The sequence below is a fragment of the Pongo pygmaeus genome, chromosome 14 (genome assembly GCF_028885625.2).
Source record: "Pongo pygmaeus isolate AG05252 chromosome 14, NHGRI_mPonPyg2-v2.0_pri, whole genome shotgun sequence".
Taxonomy (NCBI): Eukaryota; Metazoa; Chordata; class Mammalia; order Primates; family Hominidae; genus Pongo; species Pongo pygmaeus.
The window spans coordinates 110,558,319-110,577,718 of record NC_072387.2 but is presented as its reverse complement, the minus strand read 5'-3'; the positions used below and the strand labels follow the sequence as shown (position 1 = coordinate 110,577,718).

The 19,400-nt window shown below is 43.6% G+C and overlaps 1 protein-coding gene across 3 annotated transcripts in view; it reads left to right on the top strand.

Moving 5' to 3' along the window:
• TMTC4 (transmembrane O-mannosyltransferase targeting cadherins 4) overlaps positions 1-19,400 on the top strand; it is a 71,046-nt gene that overhangs the window by 35,677 nt on the left and 15,969 nt on the right. For all 3 annotated transcript variants that reach the window (XM_063651084.1, XM_054445851.2, XM_063651085.1), the window contains exons 7-14: positions 2,008-2,100; positions 2,328-2,492; positions 3,297-3,499; positions 4,840-5,011; positions 5,099-5,230; positions 13,879-13,958; positions 14,137-14,244; positions 14,353-14,494. In XM_063651084.1, the coding sequence (XP_063507154.1) occupies positions 2,008-2,100; positions 2,328-2,492; positions 3,297-3,499; positions 4,840-5,011; positions 5,099-5,230; positions 13,879-13,958; positions 14,137-14,244; positions 14,353-14,494 (1,095 nt within the window). The remainder of the gene's footprint in view (positions 1-2,007; positions 2,101-2,327; positions 2,493-3,296; positions 3,500-4,839; positions 5,012-5,098; positions 5,231-13,878; positions 13,959-14,136; positions 14,245-14,352; positions 14,495-19,400) is intronic.

Here is a 19,400-nt window from a genome sequence, read left to right as displayed (position 1 = left end):
CCTGCTGAGCCGGAATTTCCGTCCACAAGGTCCTCAGGAGGCTCCTCTGTGCAGTACTTTATTTATTTTATTTTATTTTATTTTTATTTTCATTCGAGATGGTTTCTCTCTTGTCACTCTGGCTGGAGTGCAATGGTGCAATCTCAGCTCACTACAACCTCCGCCTCCCAGGTTCAAGCAATTCTTCTGTCTCAGCCTCCCGAGTAGCTGGGATTACAGGCATATGCCACCACGTCCAGCTAATTTTTGTATTTTTAGTAGAGACAGGGTTTTACCATGTTGGCCAGGCTGGTCTCGAACTCTTGACCTCAGGTGATCCACCTAGCTCAGCCTCCCAAAGTGCTGAGATTACAGGCGTGAGCCACCGCACCAGGCCTCCTCTGTGCCGTTTTTCAGGAGCAGGAGAGAGTTCAGTTGAATTTACATGAATAAAGATACAGTGAAAGGTAGCTATTCTCAAAAACTGGATTACAATGGGGCCATTTTGATGATGCATTTAAGAGGGAAGGGGGCGGTCTTGTGTTTGGCTCAGGCCTCTTCGCCACATGACCCTGCCACCCCTTGGTGACTGTCCTGCAGCTCGCAGGAAAACTGTGAGAAGACAATGGCTGCTACGCAGGGAGCATCTGCCTTCTAGAAAGTGGTTTTCAACCAGGCGGAAACGGTCTTCTGTGACCCACTAAGATCATGTCTCACATGGGTGAATAAAATCAGAATTCTTTGAACTGATTAACCCAGCACTGGCCCATGTATTGGATAATTAGTGGCTCCCAGCATTTCTGGGAGAGGGTTAAGTAGGGATGTCATCCTTGCTCTGAAAACCACAAATTACCACTGACTTATGATGTGTGATCTCCTTTACTGCAAAGAAGATCATATTAAAGAGACCCAAGTCATTCAGGGGCAGCTTTAACAGTATCCACTGAGTATGTGCAGACCACTTTATCCAGATTGGGCAGGGAGTTCTGTCGATGACACTGCCTACAGCAGTGACATTTATAGAAAGTCCATGGCAGGAGAGAGAATATAATCCATGGCCCATCTCTCCTTTTGCCTGTAACTACAGGTTTAATTTTACCTGCTAGAAAGTAACGATCATGGTGCTATTGGAAACTGTTAACATAGGTGGACTGCTAATTGAAGTTATTTGTTGTTCCCCTCATGGGTCATGGGCAGAGCTGTAAATTGATAGAGGTGGCCGCCCTCCACACCACGGCCCCACCTGGCAAAGGCCTGCTCACCAATGTGTGGTTTCCAGAGTCACCCTGGGCATCTCCATTCCAGCCAGCTGGAAGGGGAAACCAAGTGGGAATGTGTGCCCAAGTTTTACAATCACACATCCAAAGTGGTACGTGACACTTCTCCCACATTCCGTAAGGCTAGAACTCTGCCCTGCGACCTAGCTTAACTGCAGGGGAAGCTGGGAGATGTCATCTAGCTGTAACGCAGCGAGAAAACTACCGGACAACTAGATTTCTGCACAAGAGATCTCCAGAGCTCCATTAGAGATTATCATGTGTGTTCATCCCATTTCTAAAGATGCCAAAGTCCACTGGCACTTAAGGTTCACTTACATGGCTGGGTTTTTGAGGTTGAGGGCTGCCTTTATCTTCCAGTATGATTACTGCCCAGGAAAACACTCTATTGCATGAACTAAAGGACTGTTTTATAGTGACCAAAAAAAGTCGGGAGGGGGGGATCTCTTGAGGGCTTTTCCAAGGAATCCCAAATTTCTAGCTATCCTGAATCTTGTAGAACTCCTACACGCAGACTGTGAAATCATTACTATCAGGGGCTTACTAAATAATAAATATGATCTATTACCTTGAGCTAATTTCATAGAAACGTGGGGCTGTTTTGTGTTTTTGTAAAGAGCTGCAGAGGTCTTCTGTGATTCTCTAGTCCATGTGTTCCTTGTCTAGATTGAGTAATGAAATTGTGAAGTGTAATTGCTGCCTAACACAGCCAAGCTCTCCCGTGGCTGATTGTCTTGCTTTGCTTTCTTAGGGTTTAAATGCGGTATTTGACATCTTGGTGATAGGCAAATTCAATGTTCTGGAAATTGTCCAGAAGGTACTACATAAGGACAAGTCATTAGAGGTGAGTCTGTACTTTTATCTCCAGCCCAGACATGGAAAATGTCAAGTACTAGCCGATTTAAAATGCCATTCTCAAATATTCCTTGTGATTTTGAATTCTACAATAACCAGCCTTTTAAAGCACAGTATTGAAGTAGTTCAGGCAGAATTGCTGCACATCTGTACCTGGCTCAGCCACACTTTTATTTGAAAATCAGCCACCTCTGGGGCTTTGCGGTGTCCTTGCAGAATCTCGGCATGCTCAGGAACGGGGGCCTCCTCTTCAGGATGACCCTGCTCACCTCTGGAGGGGCCGGGATGCTCTACGTGCGCTGGAGGATCATGGGCACGGGCCCGCCGGCCTTCACCGAGGTGGACAACCCGGCCTCCTTTGCTGACAGCATGCTGGTGAGGGTGAGTTCTGAGCCTGCTGCCCCCTGGACCGTTTTCTTCCCCCACCAGATTCCCAGATCCTTCACCCCTCCTCCTCGTCTCACTCCTCTCCATGCCAACGAAATCCCCAATACATGGGCCGCCTCCATGTTTGTTTGCGATCACTAAAGATGTTCTGGGATGAAAGCAGGTCTTCCTGAGGGGGTTGAAAGGGCATGTGGAAGCTCTTGGCATTTCCGTTCTAACAAGGAGTAAAGAGGGTGGTTCCTTCTCACATCAGGGTCCTTGCCAGTCCCGTGAAAGGGCTCCCTAACCCTGTGGCTGGGTTAAGGCTAAATGTAACCTACTTGATGGTATCTTTAGAAGACTAGCGGTGTCAAGACTATTCTTTTAGATTTGCCTTTTTTCTAAAGGCAAGGGTATCAAGCCACAGATTCTTAGCTGTGCATTTCATAGACACCAAAATCAAGAGAACAGCCATCGAAGCCTGTTATGTTATTGGGTACATGGGTGACCCACCCTGGGGCCTCAGATTTAGAGGTCACCGGCTTCAGGCAGCAAATAGGTCATAACTTGGCCAGAAATATAACTAATGTATTGCAGAGTCTGGTGGCTTTGCCATATTTTTATATACCAAAATCTGAATACATTTAATACATTACAGACTACAGTCAGATACCCAATACAAGTTGGCAACATTTTATTTGATACAACTGCTTTCATTGAACAGAAGCATATGAGTGCCTCCAAAGTGAAGTTAGTGCATATATATGTGTTTTTTAAGTTCAGTATCAAATAGATGTTTGTTTTCCTTTTGACTGACAGGCCATAAACTACAATTACTACTATTCACTGAATGCCTGGCTGCTGCTGTGTCCCTGGTGGCTGTGTTTTGATTGGTCAATGGGCTGCATCCCCCTCATTAAGTCCGTCAGCGACTGGAGGGTAATTGCACTTGCAGCACTCTGGTTCTGCCTAATTGGCCTAATATGCCAAGCCCTGTGCTCTGAAGACAGCCACAAGAGAAGGTAAGAGGCAGCACTGAATCTTAAGTTCCACGGTGGTTGAGTCAGAAGCGTTTTGTGAAATCCTGCGCTGATCATTTTAACGATTTTGTGGAAGTCACGTCTAAGGACATTTGTCTCAAATGCATATTTATGGCTAGGATGAGTTCCATCCATTTGGAATCCATGGCTGGCTTCCGCGGGTGGGGAGCGAGGCTGGAAGAGGGGCTACGGATGACTGCTTCATCCCTCCCTCCCCCTTTCCCTAGGAAGTAGCATTTTGCGATCCTTTTCACCATAGGTGGTAAAGAGTAATTTACGGTCAGAACAGAGAGTGTAATTGATGTGTGTTGTGCCCATTATTGCACAATTCTTCCTCAAAACACCCTGGTGAACGCTGCCATGATTTCTTCTGTTGTAGCTGGGTACAAAATAAGCCATTGCCCCAAAGAGACTGTTCTTTCTTGATGGAAAAAAAAAAAAGTTATTGAGAAAATAATTGGGGAAAACAAATGTGTTTCATGAAAAAGAAAACTGTTTAAGGTGATTTCCTTTAAACCTAAGTGTTTATGAAATTAGATTAGTAATGTCTCAAAATAAATTAAGTTTTAAGTTTACCTGTGTCTTAAATTGGTTGGTAATTCTAAAGAGCCACAAACTTTAGTCCCAGTTCCCTTATCCACAGAAAATGGGATTTTTAAAGAAATTCTGTAGCCACAGGGCCCAAGAAGGAGCCACCAAAATTGAGCTAGAGTCTTAATTCATCCTCTTGCATCATAGGGGACATTGGGAATGATCGAGTGGTTCTAGAAGTGTTTCAATGCTCAGCTTCGTATCTCCCTGACTGAAATTTATGGTGGTGATGTAGCAACCGAAAAATGGTATTTGTTTATTTCAAATTTCATAAACTTTAAACTTACTTAAGTGTTATTATTCTCATTACATTTTGGAGGAATTTTTTTTTCCCCATGAAAACTGATTGGGACGGTTTTTGAATTAATTGAGACCAACAATATCCACTGAACTGTTCAGTACCTAAATGGTTTGAGGCATTGTAAGGACTAGGTGAATTAATAAGGCCTCAGAAATGTGATCATTCTAACTTTCTCCATACGAATTGTATGGCTTTTAAGTTTTACCCTTAGACTCGCTGTGAAGTGCCGGAGGAATATTTTTATGCCTTATCCAAATGCTACCAAGCTAAACTCTCTCTACTGATGATATCCTTTGGCTGACAACAATATCTTTTCTCAGTTGATGCCATGGAAAAGAAAAGGTCTTTAGCATTAATTTAGTGTGGAGTAGGATGTTTTTCTTGAGAAGTCTGGAAATAGCCATTTATTTAAATACTTTTCATCGTCCAGGATCCTTACTCTGGGCCTGGGATTTCTCGTTATCCCATTTCTCCCCGCAAGTAACCTGTTCTTCCGAGTGGGCTTCGTGGTCGCGGAGCGTGTCCTCTACCTCCCCAGCGTTGGGTACTGTGTGCTGCTGACTTTTGGATTCGGAGCCCTGAGCAAACATACCAAGAAAAAGGTATCAACCGAGAGTGGTGCCAGTTGATGAACAAAATGACCGGACGCATCTCACCGGTGACATTTACCATGTCTTTCTGTTCTTAAGAAACTCATTGCCGCTGTTGTGTTGGGGATCTTATTCATCAACATGCTGAGATGTGTGGTGCGCAGCGGCGAGTGGCGAAGTGAGGAACAGCTTTTCAGAAGTGCTCTGTCTGTGTGTCCCCTCAATGCTAAGGTACCTAGCTGCCAGATTTCTTTTAAAGAGACCTTACTAGGATATCTGTTAAGTTCTTGGGCTGAATAAGAGCATTTCCTGTCATGCAGTATTTAGTGTAAGACCATGACCGAGTACTTGGGTTTTTCTTTGTTGTGTGTGTTTTTTTTAATGATTTTGATAAGATTCATTAAAATTCCACTCAGCCAAAATTGAAAAGAAATCATTTAAAAGCAGACAATATCAATGAAACAGACGACTCTAATGAGGTCTTAATCATCTTCCAGATGATCTCCTCACCCTTTGAAGTAGCTTCAGGGGAGGTGACATTGCGTATTCAGACTGAGGGTGGGCACGGCACAGATTCTGACGTCTAGAGCATACTTTTCAAAACCCACTCTCTAGTGATAGCATTAACTAGCCTCCTCCAAGCTGGAATTTAAAGGGGTAGTAATACCTACAAATTGGCAATAATGTAGTTCAGGAAGTTTATGCTATGTGCTGCACAATAGTACACACTTATGTCACCTTTGGGTCCCTTGCTAGTGATTTTTTGGGGGTCAGATTAGGTAAACATAAAGGTACGTACAGTCATGTGCCATGTAACAATGTTTCAGTCAGTAAACCACATATAGCATATATATGACCGTGGTCCCATAAAATTGTACCTTTTTTTTGAGACTGGGTCTTACTCTTGTCACCCAGGCTGGAGTGCAGTGGTGTGACCTCGGCTCACTGCAGCCTCCACCTCCTGGGTTCAAGGGATTCTCCTGCCTCAGCCTCCTGAGTAGCTAGATTACAGGCGCCTGCTACCACGCCCAGCTAATTTTTGTATTTTTAGTAGAGACAGAGATTCACCATGTTGGCCAAGCTGGTCTTGAACTCCTGACCTCAAGTGATCCGCCTGCTTCAGCCTCCCAGATGCTGGGATTACAGGTGTGAGCCACTGCACCCGACCAATATTTTTACTGCCTCTTTTCTATGTTTAGATACACAAATCCTTACCATTGCGTTACCATTGCCTCCAGCATTCAGTACAGTCACACGCTACACAGGTTTCTGGCCTAGGAGCTGCGGGCTAGACCACACATAGCCTAGGTGTATAGTAGGCTCTACCATCTAGGATTGTGTAAGTACACTCTATGATGTTCAAACAATGACAAAATCAGCTAACAATGCATTTCTCAGAATGTATCCTTGTTGTCATTAAGTAATGCATGACTGTACTCTAAAATTGGCAGTGTTTTTGGTTGAAGCAATTGGTAGGAATTTTTTCACTTGTATTCTTGATGAATCCAAGCTCTTCACTTGATTAGCTGTGCCTCTTTGGGCAAAACTACACTTTTTAAAACTTGCAGTGCCCTTTTCTATCAGAAGTGGATAATACCCGTCTGCTGGATTTGTTGTTAGGGCTAAATGAACTAAAATGCCCTCACACGGTGGCCAGCACATAGTAGGTGCTCAGAAAGTGTTAGCTTTTTTTTTTTTTTTTTTTTCCCCGAGACGGAGTCTTGCTCTGTTGCCCAGGCTGGAGTGCAGTGGCCTGATCTCGGCTCACTGCAACCTCCGCCTCCCAGGTTCAAGCGATTCTCCTGCCTCAGCTTCCCGAGTAGCTAGGACTACAGGCATGCGCCACCATGCCCGGCTAATTTTTGTATTTTTAGTAGAGACGGGGTTTCACTGTGTTAGCCAGGCTGGTCTCAAACTCCTGATCTTGTGATTCGCCCAGCCTCGGCCTCCCAAAGTGCTGGGATTACAGGCATGAGCCACCGCGCCCAGCCAAGTGTTAGCTTTTGTAGGTTCATTTCAGTTTGGGTTTTGCATTATGTTGGGAAGAGAATGCTGTTTGCTCAAAATGGGGGTCAAAGGGTTAGGTTAGAAGAATTTTCTTTTAGTATAGATTATTATCATTAAATAATGATTCATTCTCTCTTAGGTCCTCAGCATAAGAGCTGCCTAGATTGCTTAAATGTAATCCTCCTGGGTGGAGACGGGGAGCTCTCTGGATCTGTTTCATGTCTACGTTCCATATTTAAGGGAAAGCAATGATTTCAGACAAAATTATGTAAACAAAACTAATGAATAGTTGACATCTTATTATGAACCTTAAGTAAAGAATAATATATAAGAGATGCTGGCTACTGATCTTTTTCTTGGATTAAAACCTCTCGTTCATATTTTAGTTAAGAGACTTAAAATAGTGAATTACTTTCAGCTTTTATCTTTAGTTTGATTTGCTGACTTAACAATTTATTTTATGCTACCAAAAATAAATTGCCTGTGATTTAATTTCATAAACGTTAATAGATCTGCTTTATTTTTCCTTTACTGTTTGAATCGCAGTAATTGCCCCTTCTATTTGTGGAGTTCCTCACCACAAGGAGTTCAGATTTCTTTATAGAGGCTCTATAATTCATCTCTATTATCCTCTCACTCAGCTTTTTAGAGAGACAGTGTATTATTTTCTCTATTTTTCCAGATGGGAGAAACTGAAGCATAGCAAGGTTAAACTGACATTATCTAGGTTAGTAATGTAGGTGGCTACAGAGAGACCTGGTATGGTGATGTGTCCAGGTGCCTCTAGTAAATAAGGGGGATGGAACATAGGTGATGTCTGAACCCAAAAATCTGCCCAGGAAGTGATTTCATATTTTACAGGCTGGAAAACACAGGGTGTGCGCTTGTGGGAATGCACGTAAGTATTAGGAGAAAGACAGTGAGAGAGAGAGAGAGAGAGAGAGAGTGTGTGTGTGTGTGTGTGTGTGTGTGTGTGTGTGTGTGTGGTTTCCTCTTCTTAATTTAAGGAATACATATAAGACCTCATCTTCAAAATGGACCCAGCAGTAATAGTCCTTTCTCAAGAACATTTTTCAATGATTCTATTCAATATAAGCAAGATCGAGATTTTGGGGAGTTTCTTTTTAAATTGAAGTGTCATAAAATTATCTTTACTTCCTTTTTTCTTTTTTTTTTTTTGAAAAAATGTAAGTTAATTTTAGGAAAGTAATCTCACTTAGGAAGACACTGGTTTCCTTCAGTCCCATTATTTCAGGGGACACATTTTCTATACTGGTTTCATTTGATATCTATTGAATATAAAGTAAGAAATTGGCAACTGGCTCTAGTTTAGGGCCAGATGTGTGAGCTAAGACTCATCTTTTTTGAGAGATTGCAATGTCAGTGTAGGTGGTGCTGGTGCCTGGTCTGCATGTCGAGGCGCAGTGCCTTGCATATGGTAGACACTCAGTATTAATTATTGAATTCAGCCAAATGGAAATTGAATTCACTGAGACTACTGTGGATGAGATACCAAGTATACTTATAATCACTTTTAGTTTTTAAGGCTTAAAAGTATGTCACACCATCAACTCTGTGATACAATTCTATGATAAATTCTTTTAACAACGAAACAGATCATATGCCACAATGAGGTATTTTCTTAAGGAGTAAGTGACCCAGGATGCTATAGGATTTTTATGTTTTCAAAACATTTTAAGTTTAACATTAGATGTTGCCAGAATATTTATAACAAATTAGTTTAGCCCTGGTATTAAAGGTGCCTTTCATAACCGATACTCTTACTTTCTTGCATTTACATGTTACTGGGTTGTAATGGTTGTTTTATCTTTGACTTCTGTGCTAGTTCATTGCCTCAGCATGTGCATCACAAATGCTAGGGGGAAAGTTGAAGAATAAACAAGCTTTTTCAGTCATTTATATTTCAGGGAAACAAAAGTCACTCATTCTCTAAACACTATTTTAAGTGACCTGGTTGTGAGATTTTTGTTCTGTTTTGTTTTGTTTTGCAATCTAGGCAGCTATTTTTTATTCAAAGAATTCCCTCCACCTAACCCACAGGATAAAGCTGGCCTCTAGGTAAACCTGTTTACCAATTCTTAATGATGGCCTGCCTTCTAAGGCTGTATCAGATTTTTAACTAGTTCCTGTTCCAGAGTCCCACGTCCTTCTCCTTTGATCTTCTGGTCTCTGGCATTCTGAGTGTCTAACAGAACACTGTCTATGCTGCAGAGAGCGGTTGAACTCTTTGTCTGGGCTTTTTATTGAGAAAACAGAATTTGCCTGGAACAAAGGAAAACAGCAGGAGCTTGGGGCAGAAGAGGCGGGCGTCGTGTTGATGTCTGAGTAGAAGCTGTATTTGTATTCTGAGGACCACAAGGACATCACTGGCAGATTGGATTCTCCGGCCCTAGGTTGTTTTGTGCATACGAGAGGAGGTGAAGTCATGTCCAAGCTGGGTTGGGGGAAGCTCAAATTCTAATCATTTAGAGCACTTTTCTCAACACACACTTCAGCGATAGCATTAACTGAGCCTCCTCCAAGCTACAATTTGAGGACAAAAATACCTATGAATGGACAATAATTTGATGCAGAAAGCTTAAATTCTACTGTAGTGTGTGCACAGTAGTACACACAATTTTATTACCTGTGATTTCTCTGCTTGCGAGTCCTTTCATCAGAGTGGGTAAACATAAATCTATATGCTTTTAAATTGGCAGTTAAGAAAACCTGTTAATATGCACTGCTGCATACTCTTCCAGAAATCATATGTTTAATGAAGTGCTGTAACTGTAGGTTAAGATGGATAAGGCAGGATGTGGTTGTGTTTTCAGGGGTCATTTGGAAGCAGTGTTCAGACATAATGTTATTTGAATGTGTTTAAACCACTTCTGTATTTCGAGATTTTATTAGTCTTCTGAGGCTGCTATAAACACACACACACACACACACATACACACACACACACACACACACACACACAGATTGGGTGGCTTAAACCACAGTTTATTTTCTCACTGTTGTAAATGCTGGAATTGTCAGATCAAGGTGTCAGCAGGGTTGGTTTCTTGTGAGGCCTCTCTCCTTGGCTTGCAGACGGCACCTTCCCCCTGTGTCCTCACGTGGTCTGTCTTCTGTGCACACACATCTCTAGTGTCTGTGTCCATAGTTCCTCTTTCTGTAAGGACGCCATTCAGACTGGATTGGGGTCATATGGATGGGTGCCCAACCATATGACCTCATTTGACCTTACTTACCTCTTTAAAGACCCCATCTCCAAATACATTTTCATTCTGGGGTGCTGAGGGTTTAATGTGAACTTTGGGGGACAATAACATATAAAAAGAAATGTGATTTTACTTAGGAAAAAGGCCAGTGGTATGAATGAGTGGATCTAGAAAGTGCCTCGAGCAGTCACCCTCATCTTCCCCCAGCACTGTAATCAATGTGTATTATCTAGTGGGAAGAAACACAGGCTTCAGAGCCTAGTTCTAATCCAACTTCACAGCCCTAGATGAGATGCTGAATGGCCCCGAAGCAGTTTATCAACTCAGAAGAGAGGGTCACAGCAGCCACGGCCTCGAGCCACCGTGAGGAGAGACTGCGATCACACGGCACGCAACACTGCGCCCAGCTGGTGGGTGCCACTCGAGGCATGCCAGCTACACACCATCTTACCATTCACCATGACTGTTGTTAGCAGCACCCACACTTCATGCTTCTGATTGAGTGAGTTTCTGTAGCATCGTCTCCTCTGGGCTTGCTACTCACTTTGTATTGTAAAGTCCCAAAAGCAGCTTTTGGTCATCAACAAATACTTCTCTTTTTCTTTCACTTTTTCTTTTTCTTTTTCTTTTTCTTTTTCTTTTTGTGAGACAGAGTCTTGCTCTGTCGCCCTGGCTGAAGTGCAGTGGCGTGCTCGCCTCACTGCAACCTCCACCTCCTGGGTTCAAGCGATTCTCCTGTCTCACCCTCCTGAGTAGCTGAGACTACAGGCGTGCACCACCATGCCCAGCTAATTTTTGTATTTTTAGTAGAGATGGGGTTTCACCATGTTGGACACGCTGGTCTCGAACTCCTGACCTCAGGTGATCTACCCATCTTGGCCTCCTGCAGTACTAGGATTACAGGCATGAGGCATTGCGCCTGGCCAACAAATTCTTTTCATTGTAGTCTTCATGAGCTTGTGTAGTCTTGCTGCCTTAGGCTTGGTTCAGGTCCCCACTTTTTTCTTTGTCATTTATTCTAAGCCCATGTATAGTTGAGAAACTACCAGACGTTGGCTTCCCTGATGCCCTCGTTCCAAGGTGACCTGAGAATTCCTAGTAGATTGGCAGCTGGGAGCCCCATTCTATCCAGCCTACTTCACCCCCTCTTCAGTCATTGAAAATCCTTTCCTCATTCTCTCTCTTTTTTTTAAATGGAGGTACAATTCCTATAACATAAAACTATCCATGTTAGTACCTCAAAAAATTAAAAACAGAATTCTCTTATCCAGCAATTCCATTTCCAGGCAAATATCCAAAAGGACTGAAAGCAGAGAGTCAGAGAGATATTTGTACACCCGTGTTCACAGCAGCGTTATTCACAATAGCTGAAAAGTAGAAGCTACCCAGGTGTCCATCCAGGGACAAATGGACAAACAGAATGTGGTATACTCATGCAAGGGAATATTATTCAGCCACAAAAGGAAATTCTGACACATGTGACACAAATGGACAAATCCTGTACAATTCCACTTACACGAGGTATGTGGGCGTCAGATGCATAGAGACGGAAAATGAATGATGCTTTGCCAGGGTCCGGTGGAGGTGAGAATGTGAGAATGGGTACAGAGTTTCAGATTTGCAAAATGAAAAGAACGCTGGAGATGGATGGTGACCATGGACTTCCACATCACCCTCTGCTGTCCCCCTGAACAAGCGTGATCACCCATCACGTCTCTTGAAAGTCATCACACCCATTCTGTCCTGAATGTGGGGAACCTACCATTTGTTCTTGACGCTCTTCCCTCTCTCCTATCAGCTGGCCACCAATTCCTATGCTTTTTGCTTCCTCACTGTTCTTCAAACCCCTCCGCAGATTCACCACCGCCAGCAGAGAGTCTGCTGACCTCCCTCCTAGGACTGCAGCCACAGCCTCCCTGGAGCCCCTGACATCTGCTTCTCCCCCACTCACATCTCTTTCCCACCACGGGATTTGTTTCATATGAACATAAACATGGTGATGATCTCTGCCACCCTGCCGCCCCTGGCTTCCTGCTATGGGTTGAATTCTGCCTCCCAAAAGCTACGCTCAAATCGTAACCCCTGGGACCTGGGAGTATAATGTATAACCTTTTTCGGGAATAGGGTTGTTGCAGATGTAATTAACATGTCAGTTAAGATGAGGTCATACAGGAGGATGGTGGGCCCTTAATCCAGTGTGACCGGTGTCCTTTTAAGACAGAAGAGACAGGGAGACAGACAAGAGGTGAGATGATCATGAAGACAGGGACAGAGGTGGGAGCAAGGCATCTGCAAGCTGGAGATTATGGGCCAGCACCGTGAGACAGGAGAGAGGCAGGGAGCAGTCTCTTCCCTCAGCCGGTGATGGGACCAGCCCTGCCCACACCGTGATCTCAGCCTCCAGGACTGTGAGAGAAGTGTGTTGTGTTAAGCCCCTCAGTTTGTGGTGCTTTATTGCTGCAACCCTGGGGCACTCACACACTTACAGACCCTGCCCCGTGCCAGCCTCGTGGCTCTGAGGACAACGACTGATCCTAGCTTGCCCTTGCTCAGGGTTCCCTGCGAGCGCAGCTGCTCCTCCTGGGCTCTCCAACCTGCATCCCTGCTCTCTGTGCTCCGGCCACACTGAGGCCCTTGCTCAGACCCTGTGAGAATAATACCAGAGACAGGGTGGCAGACACTCACTTCTCACAGTGCCAGAAGCTGGAAAGCCCACCATGAAGGTGCAGGCAGGTTGGTTGTGTGGTGAGGGCCTGCCTCCTTCTTCACAGACGGTCGTCTTCTCACTGTGTCCTCACGTGGCAGAAAGGGGCATGGGAGCTCTCCAGGGCCTCTTTGATGAAGGCACTGATCCATTCTTGGGCCTCCACCCTCATGACCCAATCACTTCCCAGAGGCCCTACTTCCCAATACCATCACATTAGGAGTCAGGATTTCGACATCTGAATTTTGGGAGTCCATAAACATTCTGCTTATTACAGCTACACAGTAAAATGCTTGTGATACTAGCTATAGAAGAAAGGTGCCATCCAAGAAAGGGCCATATTTGCTTAAATGGGTGGACAGAATCATGCTGTCTTCTACTCATGTCCACATGTGACTGGACTTTGTTATCTCAACTGTAGTGGAGTGTGTAGGTGAGGGGAATTTGAGGTTTTGATGATAAAAACAAGCCAGGTGTGGTGGTGTATACCTGTAGTCCCAGCTACTTGAGAGGCTGAGGCAAGAGAATCACTGAATCCCAGGAGTTCAAGGCTGCAGTACGCTATAATGGCACCTGTGAATAGCTACTGCACTCCAGCCTGGGCAACATAGCGAGACGCCATCTCTAAAAATCAAAAGTAAAATTTTAAAAAGCCCAGCTTTGTAGTTTTCTGGTTTTCTCTGGTGAGGTCTTTAGTTATTTCCCTTCTGTGGTGCTTTAGAGATGTACCATGCCTGTACCCCCTTTCTTCTGATCCTCTTACAGGGTTGGAGATTAAAGTACAAGCAACTTCTAACCCCTGTAGGGTTTTAGCGAAAGTTCTGGTGGGTGATTTTTTTCCTCATCCCTTTACTTTTTGTCTTCAGTTAGAAGATATGATGGGGTCCAGGCTCTGAATAAGAAGTCTGTCTGCTGATGGCCCAATTATTCTCTGTCTGCAGGTTCACTACAACATTGGCAAAAACTTGGCTGATAAAGGCAACCAGACAGCCGCCATCAGATACTACCGGGAAGCTGTAAGGTATGGCGAGTATGTCTTACAGAAGAATTATGTACACAGATTGTTTTCACTTTCTAGTATGAAACACCTGTTCCTTTAAAGACCCCAACTTTACAATATCTTTGTCGATTCCTGAGAGTTTAGTAAAAACTTACTACTGAGCATTTAATGGTCAGCTTGGTTTTTTCTCAACTTCCAGATTAAATCCCAAGTATGTTCATGCCATGAATAATCTTGGGAATATCTTAAAAGAAAGGAATGAGCTACAGGAAGCTGAGGAGCTGCTGTCTTTGGCTGTTCAAATACAGTAAGCATTGTTTTTATAATTAGGCTAGTGACAAAGAAAGGAGCTCCTGCATTCCGGCATCTAAGCCTTTCATCTTCTTGTTTATCTTTGTTAAAACTGTTCCTCTAGGCCAGACTTTGCTGCTGCGTGGATGAATCTAGGCATAGTGCAGAACAGCCTGAAACGGTTTGAAGCGGCAGAGCAAAGTTACCGGATGGCAATTAAACACAGAAGGAAATACCCAGATTGTTACTACAACCTTGGGCGTCTGGTAAGCTCGGGGTGCCCTGTGCCTGTGGAAGGAAAGATGGGTTATTTTTCTTATTTATAATAAAATGACATAGTGACACCCACCTAGCCCATACATTTTATAAAGTTCTTTCACATGTTTCTATCTCATTTGAAGGTAGCTATTTGATTTCCTTTTGAGTAATTTTTTAAAACTCTCATTAGAGAGCAGTACAGTGTGAATCAGTCAAGTTTAAGAGGTCACCCACGCAAAAGGTTAAACCAAGGAATAAATTAACATGTTAAAATCCTGTCCACCCTGTAAAACAGTGCTCCAACGGGTAACTTCCTGATAAACATCAGTTTCTCTGTTTTTAAAACAAGAATTGAATAAGAACAGAGATTAAAGAAACAAATCCATAGTATGATTTCTGAGCTCCCTTGTTCTCCTTCTTCAAGGGAGCAGAGCTCTTCATCTGCAGGGAGCATTTCCCCCAAAAAAGGCAGCTTTGGTGGGCACGGGATTTATTTGAAAGGGCTTTGACATTATTTGATGGAAATAGAAAATAATGTGTTCTGTAGTAGCTTTGTATTGTTGGTTATTGACAGGATGTTTGTGAAGATCTGATTGCTCTTGATTTTCTTGACAAAAATAAAATGAGACACACACATAGAAAAATTCTTTAAACATGAATGGTTGTATTCTCCCTATAATCAACCATTTAATTTGGTTTCAAGAAGACAAATACATATGTTCCTAATATATTTAGATGTATTCAATAAACATTGTTAATTAAAAAAATTTTTGTTCATTCTAACCAAACTGGAATACATCCATAGTGATGTGACTTTAACAGAAGTTTATATGTAGATTTCCAGATTTTATCCAGCTTAGCCTTACAGGTAGGAAAGCATCCTCATGTTCTAAAGAGATGCCTGCTTACCCTCGTTTTAAAGGCCTGAAGCTTCTTGGTTTTGTTTTTTGTTTGTTTGTTTTGTTTTGTTTTGTTTTTGGAGACAGAGTTTCGCTTTAAAGAGTTCTTACGTTGTCAAAACTGGTAGTTCCCGTAGCTGCTTGTCGCAGGCGTGATTGCTTTCAAGGTTACTTCATGGAGCTGGAGCGCTTGGCTGCGCAGGCCCTGAGGGCTGGCGGTCCCAATGGCATGGCCACGGTGCGTGCCATGGCTTCTGGAGGTGGTGTTTCTTTCTTTTTTTATTTTTTATTTTATTTTTATTTTTGAGACAGAGTCTCACTCTGTCACCCAGGCTGGAGTGCAGTGGCGGGATCTCGGCTCAGCGGGATCTCGGCTCACTGCAAGCTCCGCCCCCCGGGTTCACGCCATTCTCCTGCCTCAGCCTCCCGAGTAGCTGGAACTACAGGCGCCTGCCACCACACCCGGCTAATGTTTTGTATTTCTGGTAGAGACTGGGTTTCACCATGTTAGCCAGGATGGTCTAGATCTCCTGACCTTGTGATCCGCCCGCCTCGGCCTCCCAAAGTGCTGGGGTTACAGGCGTGAGCCACCACGCCCAGCCTGGAGGTGGTGTTACTACTGATAACAAGTAGATGACTGGCCTAGAGATGGAGGTCATGATGACTGCAAGGAAGAGACTGGACCCATACAATGTACTACCCCCAAAGACAGCTTTAGCACCAAGGAAGACCCTAATTTAGTCCCTTCCATCACCAACAAGAGAATAGTGGGTGCATCTGTGAAGAGGAAAACAGTGCTGCCATCTGGTTTTGGCTGCACAAAGGCAAGACCCAGCAATGCCCCAGCTGTGGAACCCATTACAAGCTGGTGCCCATCAGCTGGTGCATCGAGCACCTGCACCAAGTTACTCAAAATGTGCTATAAAGTTTCATCTTTCCGATAAAGACCAGCCATTGCATTGGCTCCTTCTCCCTCTGCAAAAAAAAAAAAAAAAAAACAGAACACCCAACTAGTAGTTTCCAAAACTGATATGCATCCAGACGGTCCCACCCCATCTCACATTTAGGGAGTCAGAGGTTCTATAGAGAATCTGTTTTAAAATAACAATAATAAACTGGGCACAGTGGCTTACACTTGTAATCCTGGCACTTTGGGAGGCCAAGGCAGGCGGATCACTTGAGGTCAGGAGTTCAAGACCAGCCTGGCCAACATGGCGAAACCGCGTCTCTACTAAAAATACAAAAAATAGCCAGACATGGTGTTGCGTGCCTGTAATCCCAGCTACTTGGGAGGCTGAGGCAGGAGAATCACTTGAACCTGGGAAGCAGAGGTTGCAGTGAGCTGAGATTGCGACACTGTACTCCAGCCTGGGCAACAGAGCGAGATTCTGCCTCAAAAAAGTTAAGTAAGTAAAATAACAATAATGAATCACCCAGGTGATTCCAGTACCCTGTCATTGGCCCTGCACCTAGGAAGCAGCTCTGTCTGAACTTGGATGACAGGGTAATCACGTCAGAGCAGAAGCCATGGTTTGTGGGGAACGATCCTAGAAAACACTGACTGCTTTACATTTATTGGAAAACCAGGCTTTGGTTTTTACCATAAACTGTCTTTGTTTCTGGAGTGGGTAGCCATGATTTTGTGAGTTGTGGAGATAGAATCTTATGAATGAGAAAACAAGATAGCAGGAACGTCTGGCTAACTGATGGTAAAATGTGACCTTCCCCCTCTGCAGAAGTCCCTTTACGTGGATGAGTAATGCTTGTGTTAGAAATATTAAAGTGAAGTGGTTGCATGTATTAGTCCATTTTCATAATGCTGATAAAGATATACCCAACACTGGGTGATTTATAAAGAAAAAGAGGTTTAATGGACTCACAGTTCCATGTGGCTAGGGAGGCCTCACAATCAGGGTGGAAGGTGAAAGGTACATCTTACGTGGCAGCAGACAAGAGAGAATAAGAGCCAAGCAAAAGAGGTTTCCCCTTATAAAACCATCAGATCTCATGAGACTTAGTCACTACCACGAGAACAGTATGGAGGAAACCACCCCCATGATTCAGTTATTTTTCACCAGGTCCCTCCCACAACACATGGGAATGATGGGAGCTACAATTCAAGATGAGATTTGGGTGGGGACACAGCCAAACCATATCATTGCATTTTTATTACTCAAAAATGCAAAACATGTTTCAGTTATGATATGCCACAGGAAGATACCACCTCTATGTGCTGACTCCAGTGTGGAAAGGAGGAATTATTTCTTCCTGGGCACAGAGGCAAGGGTGGCAGGAATGTGGCTGAACCCATGAAATGGCATGATGCTTGAACAAGGAAGATTAATGGCAAGATATTCCTTTGTCTCACATTAACTTTCTCCAGAACCACTGACCTTGCATGCATTTTTGTTCTTTTACATTTTAAAATTCTGTGCTTTATGACCTAGTTACCTGCTTTGATGTTGAAACCACTTTCTCTGTGAGACCTGAAGATTCCAGGAGAGCTGAAATTATTATAATGATTGGCTGTTCCCAGGGGGAAAGGGAGGCTGTGAAACCTTAACATAATGTTACAAGTGGTAACTTCAAAATTCAATCACATACAAAGCAGGGGCGATCCTCACAAAGTTACTGAAGTGAGAATAGGGGTGGGGCGGAGGATGGGAGCACATGAGGTCTTACCTGAATTCATGCATTTGGGTGGTTATGAATATATGGGTGTAGGGATTACCATTTCTGTTCACTGTATCTGTTAAACTAGTACTCAGTGACCAAATATGAGACTTCGTATTCATAAGAATTCTTCTTTCGGTCAGGCGCGGTGGCAAACGCCTGTAATCCCAGCAATTTGGAAGGCTGAGGTGGGTGGATCACAAGGTCAGGAGATCGAGACCATCCTGGCTAACACGGTGAAACCCCATCTCTACTAAAAATACAAAAAATTGGCCAGGTATGGTGGCAGGCGCCTGTAGTCCCAGCTACTCAGGAGGCTGAGGCAGGAGAATGGCGTGAACCTGGGAGGCGGAGCTTGCAGTGAGCCGAGATGGCGCCACTGCACTCCAGCCTGGGCAACAGAGCAAGACTCCGTCTCAAAAAAAAAAAAAAAAATTATTCTTTCATCCCTTTTTTTCCTTTTCTGGAGATTGCTCTTCTGTTGCTTTATTGCTCACAAAGTGAGTGGGTCTGCCCACAGCCTCCCAGGTTATCCTCTAAGCTCTACAGCTTAGTCTTCTCCCCTCTCCTAGTAGCTGCCCATCACTGCAGTTCCTTGGGATTTGGAAAATAGAGGATTTATAATAAATGCTCCTTCTGTAAGAGTGATGTCCAAAGGGAGGAACGTAGAATATAAAGTACCAGCTTTTATCATGTGCTGTAGTCCTTGGGATTCATTACACTTTCACTTGGAAGATCATCTGTAGCATTGAACAGATTGAGACCTTGTACTGCTTTTTGTTTGTATTGTTTACTAATTACGCTACCGTGAAATGGTCTTCCTGTATTCCTTTCCGCCAACTGTTCCTGCTTATTTAAGGCTTTTGCTCTCCCTTGTGGTTTAATTATCCAGCTTTTTCCTGTTTGACAGCTTAAAAGCATTAAGAGCTTAATCTTTAACAACTCAACCAACCCATTTATATATTGGCAAATAAGAACTTAATTGCTTAAGAGAGTTTTGTTTGTTTGTTTGTTTGTTTGTTTTAAGAAATCACTCTCTAGTAACAGGAGACAGAGATTTGTTTTGATTTCTAGACGCCAATATGGAGAGAATATAAGGCAGTTCTCTTGTGGAATAGGAAATCAGGAAGAGCGCAATTACTGGGACATATTACTAATCTTAGAAAGTTATATTCTAAGTAATAATGGCTAGAGGGATTGCCGAAGACAATGCATGATGGAAGGGCTGGATGTGTCCAGGAAATCAGAAACCATTCTAAGTGTTTTAGATAGAGAAGACTTAATATAAGGAATTGGTTAGACTGTCATTGGAAGGCTGGATGAGCAAAAATGGGATGGTAAC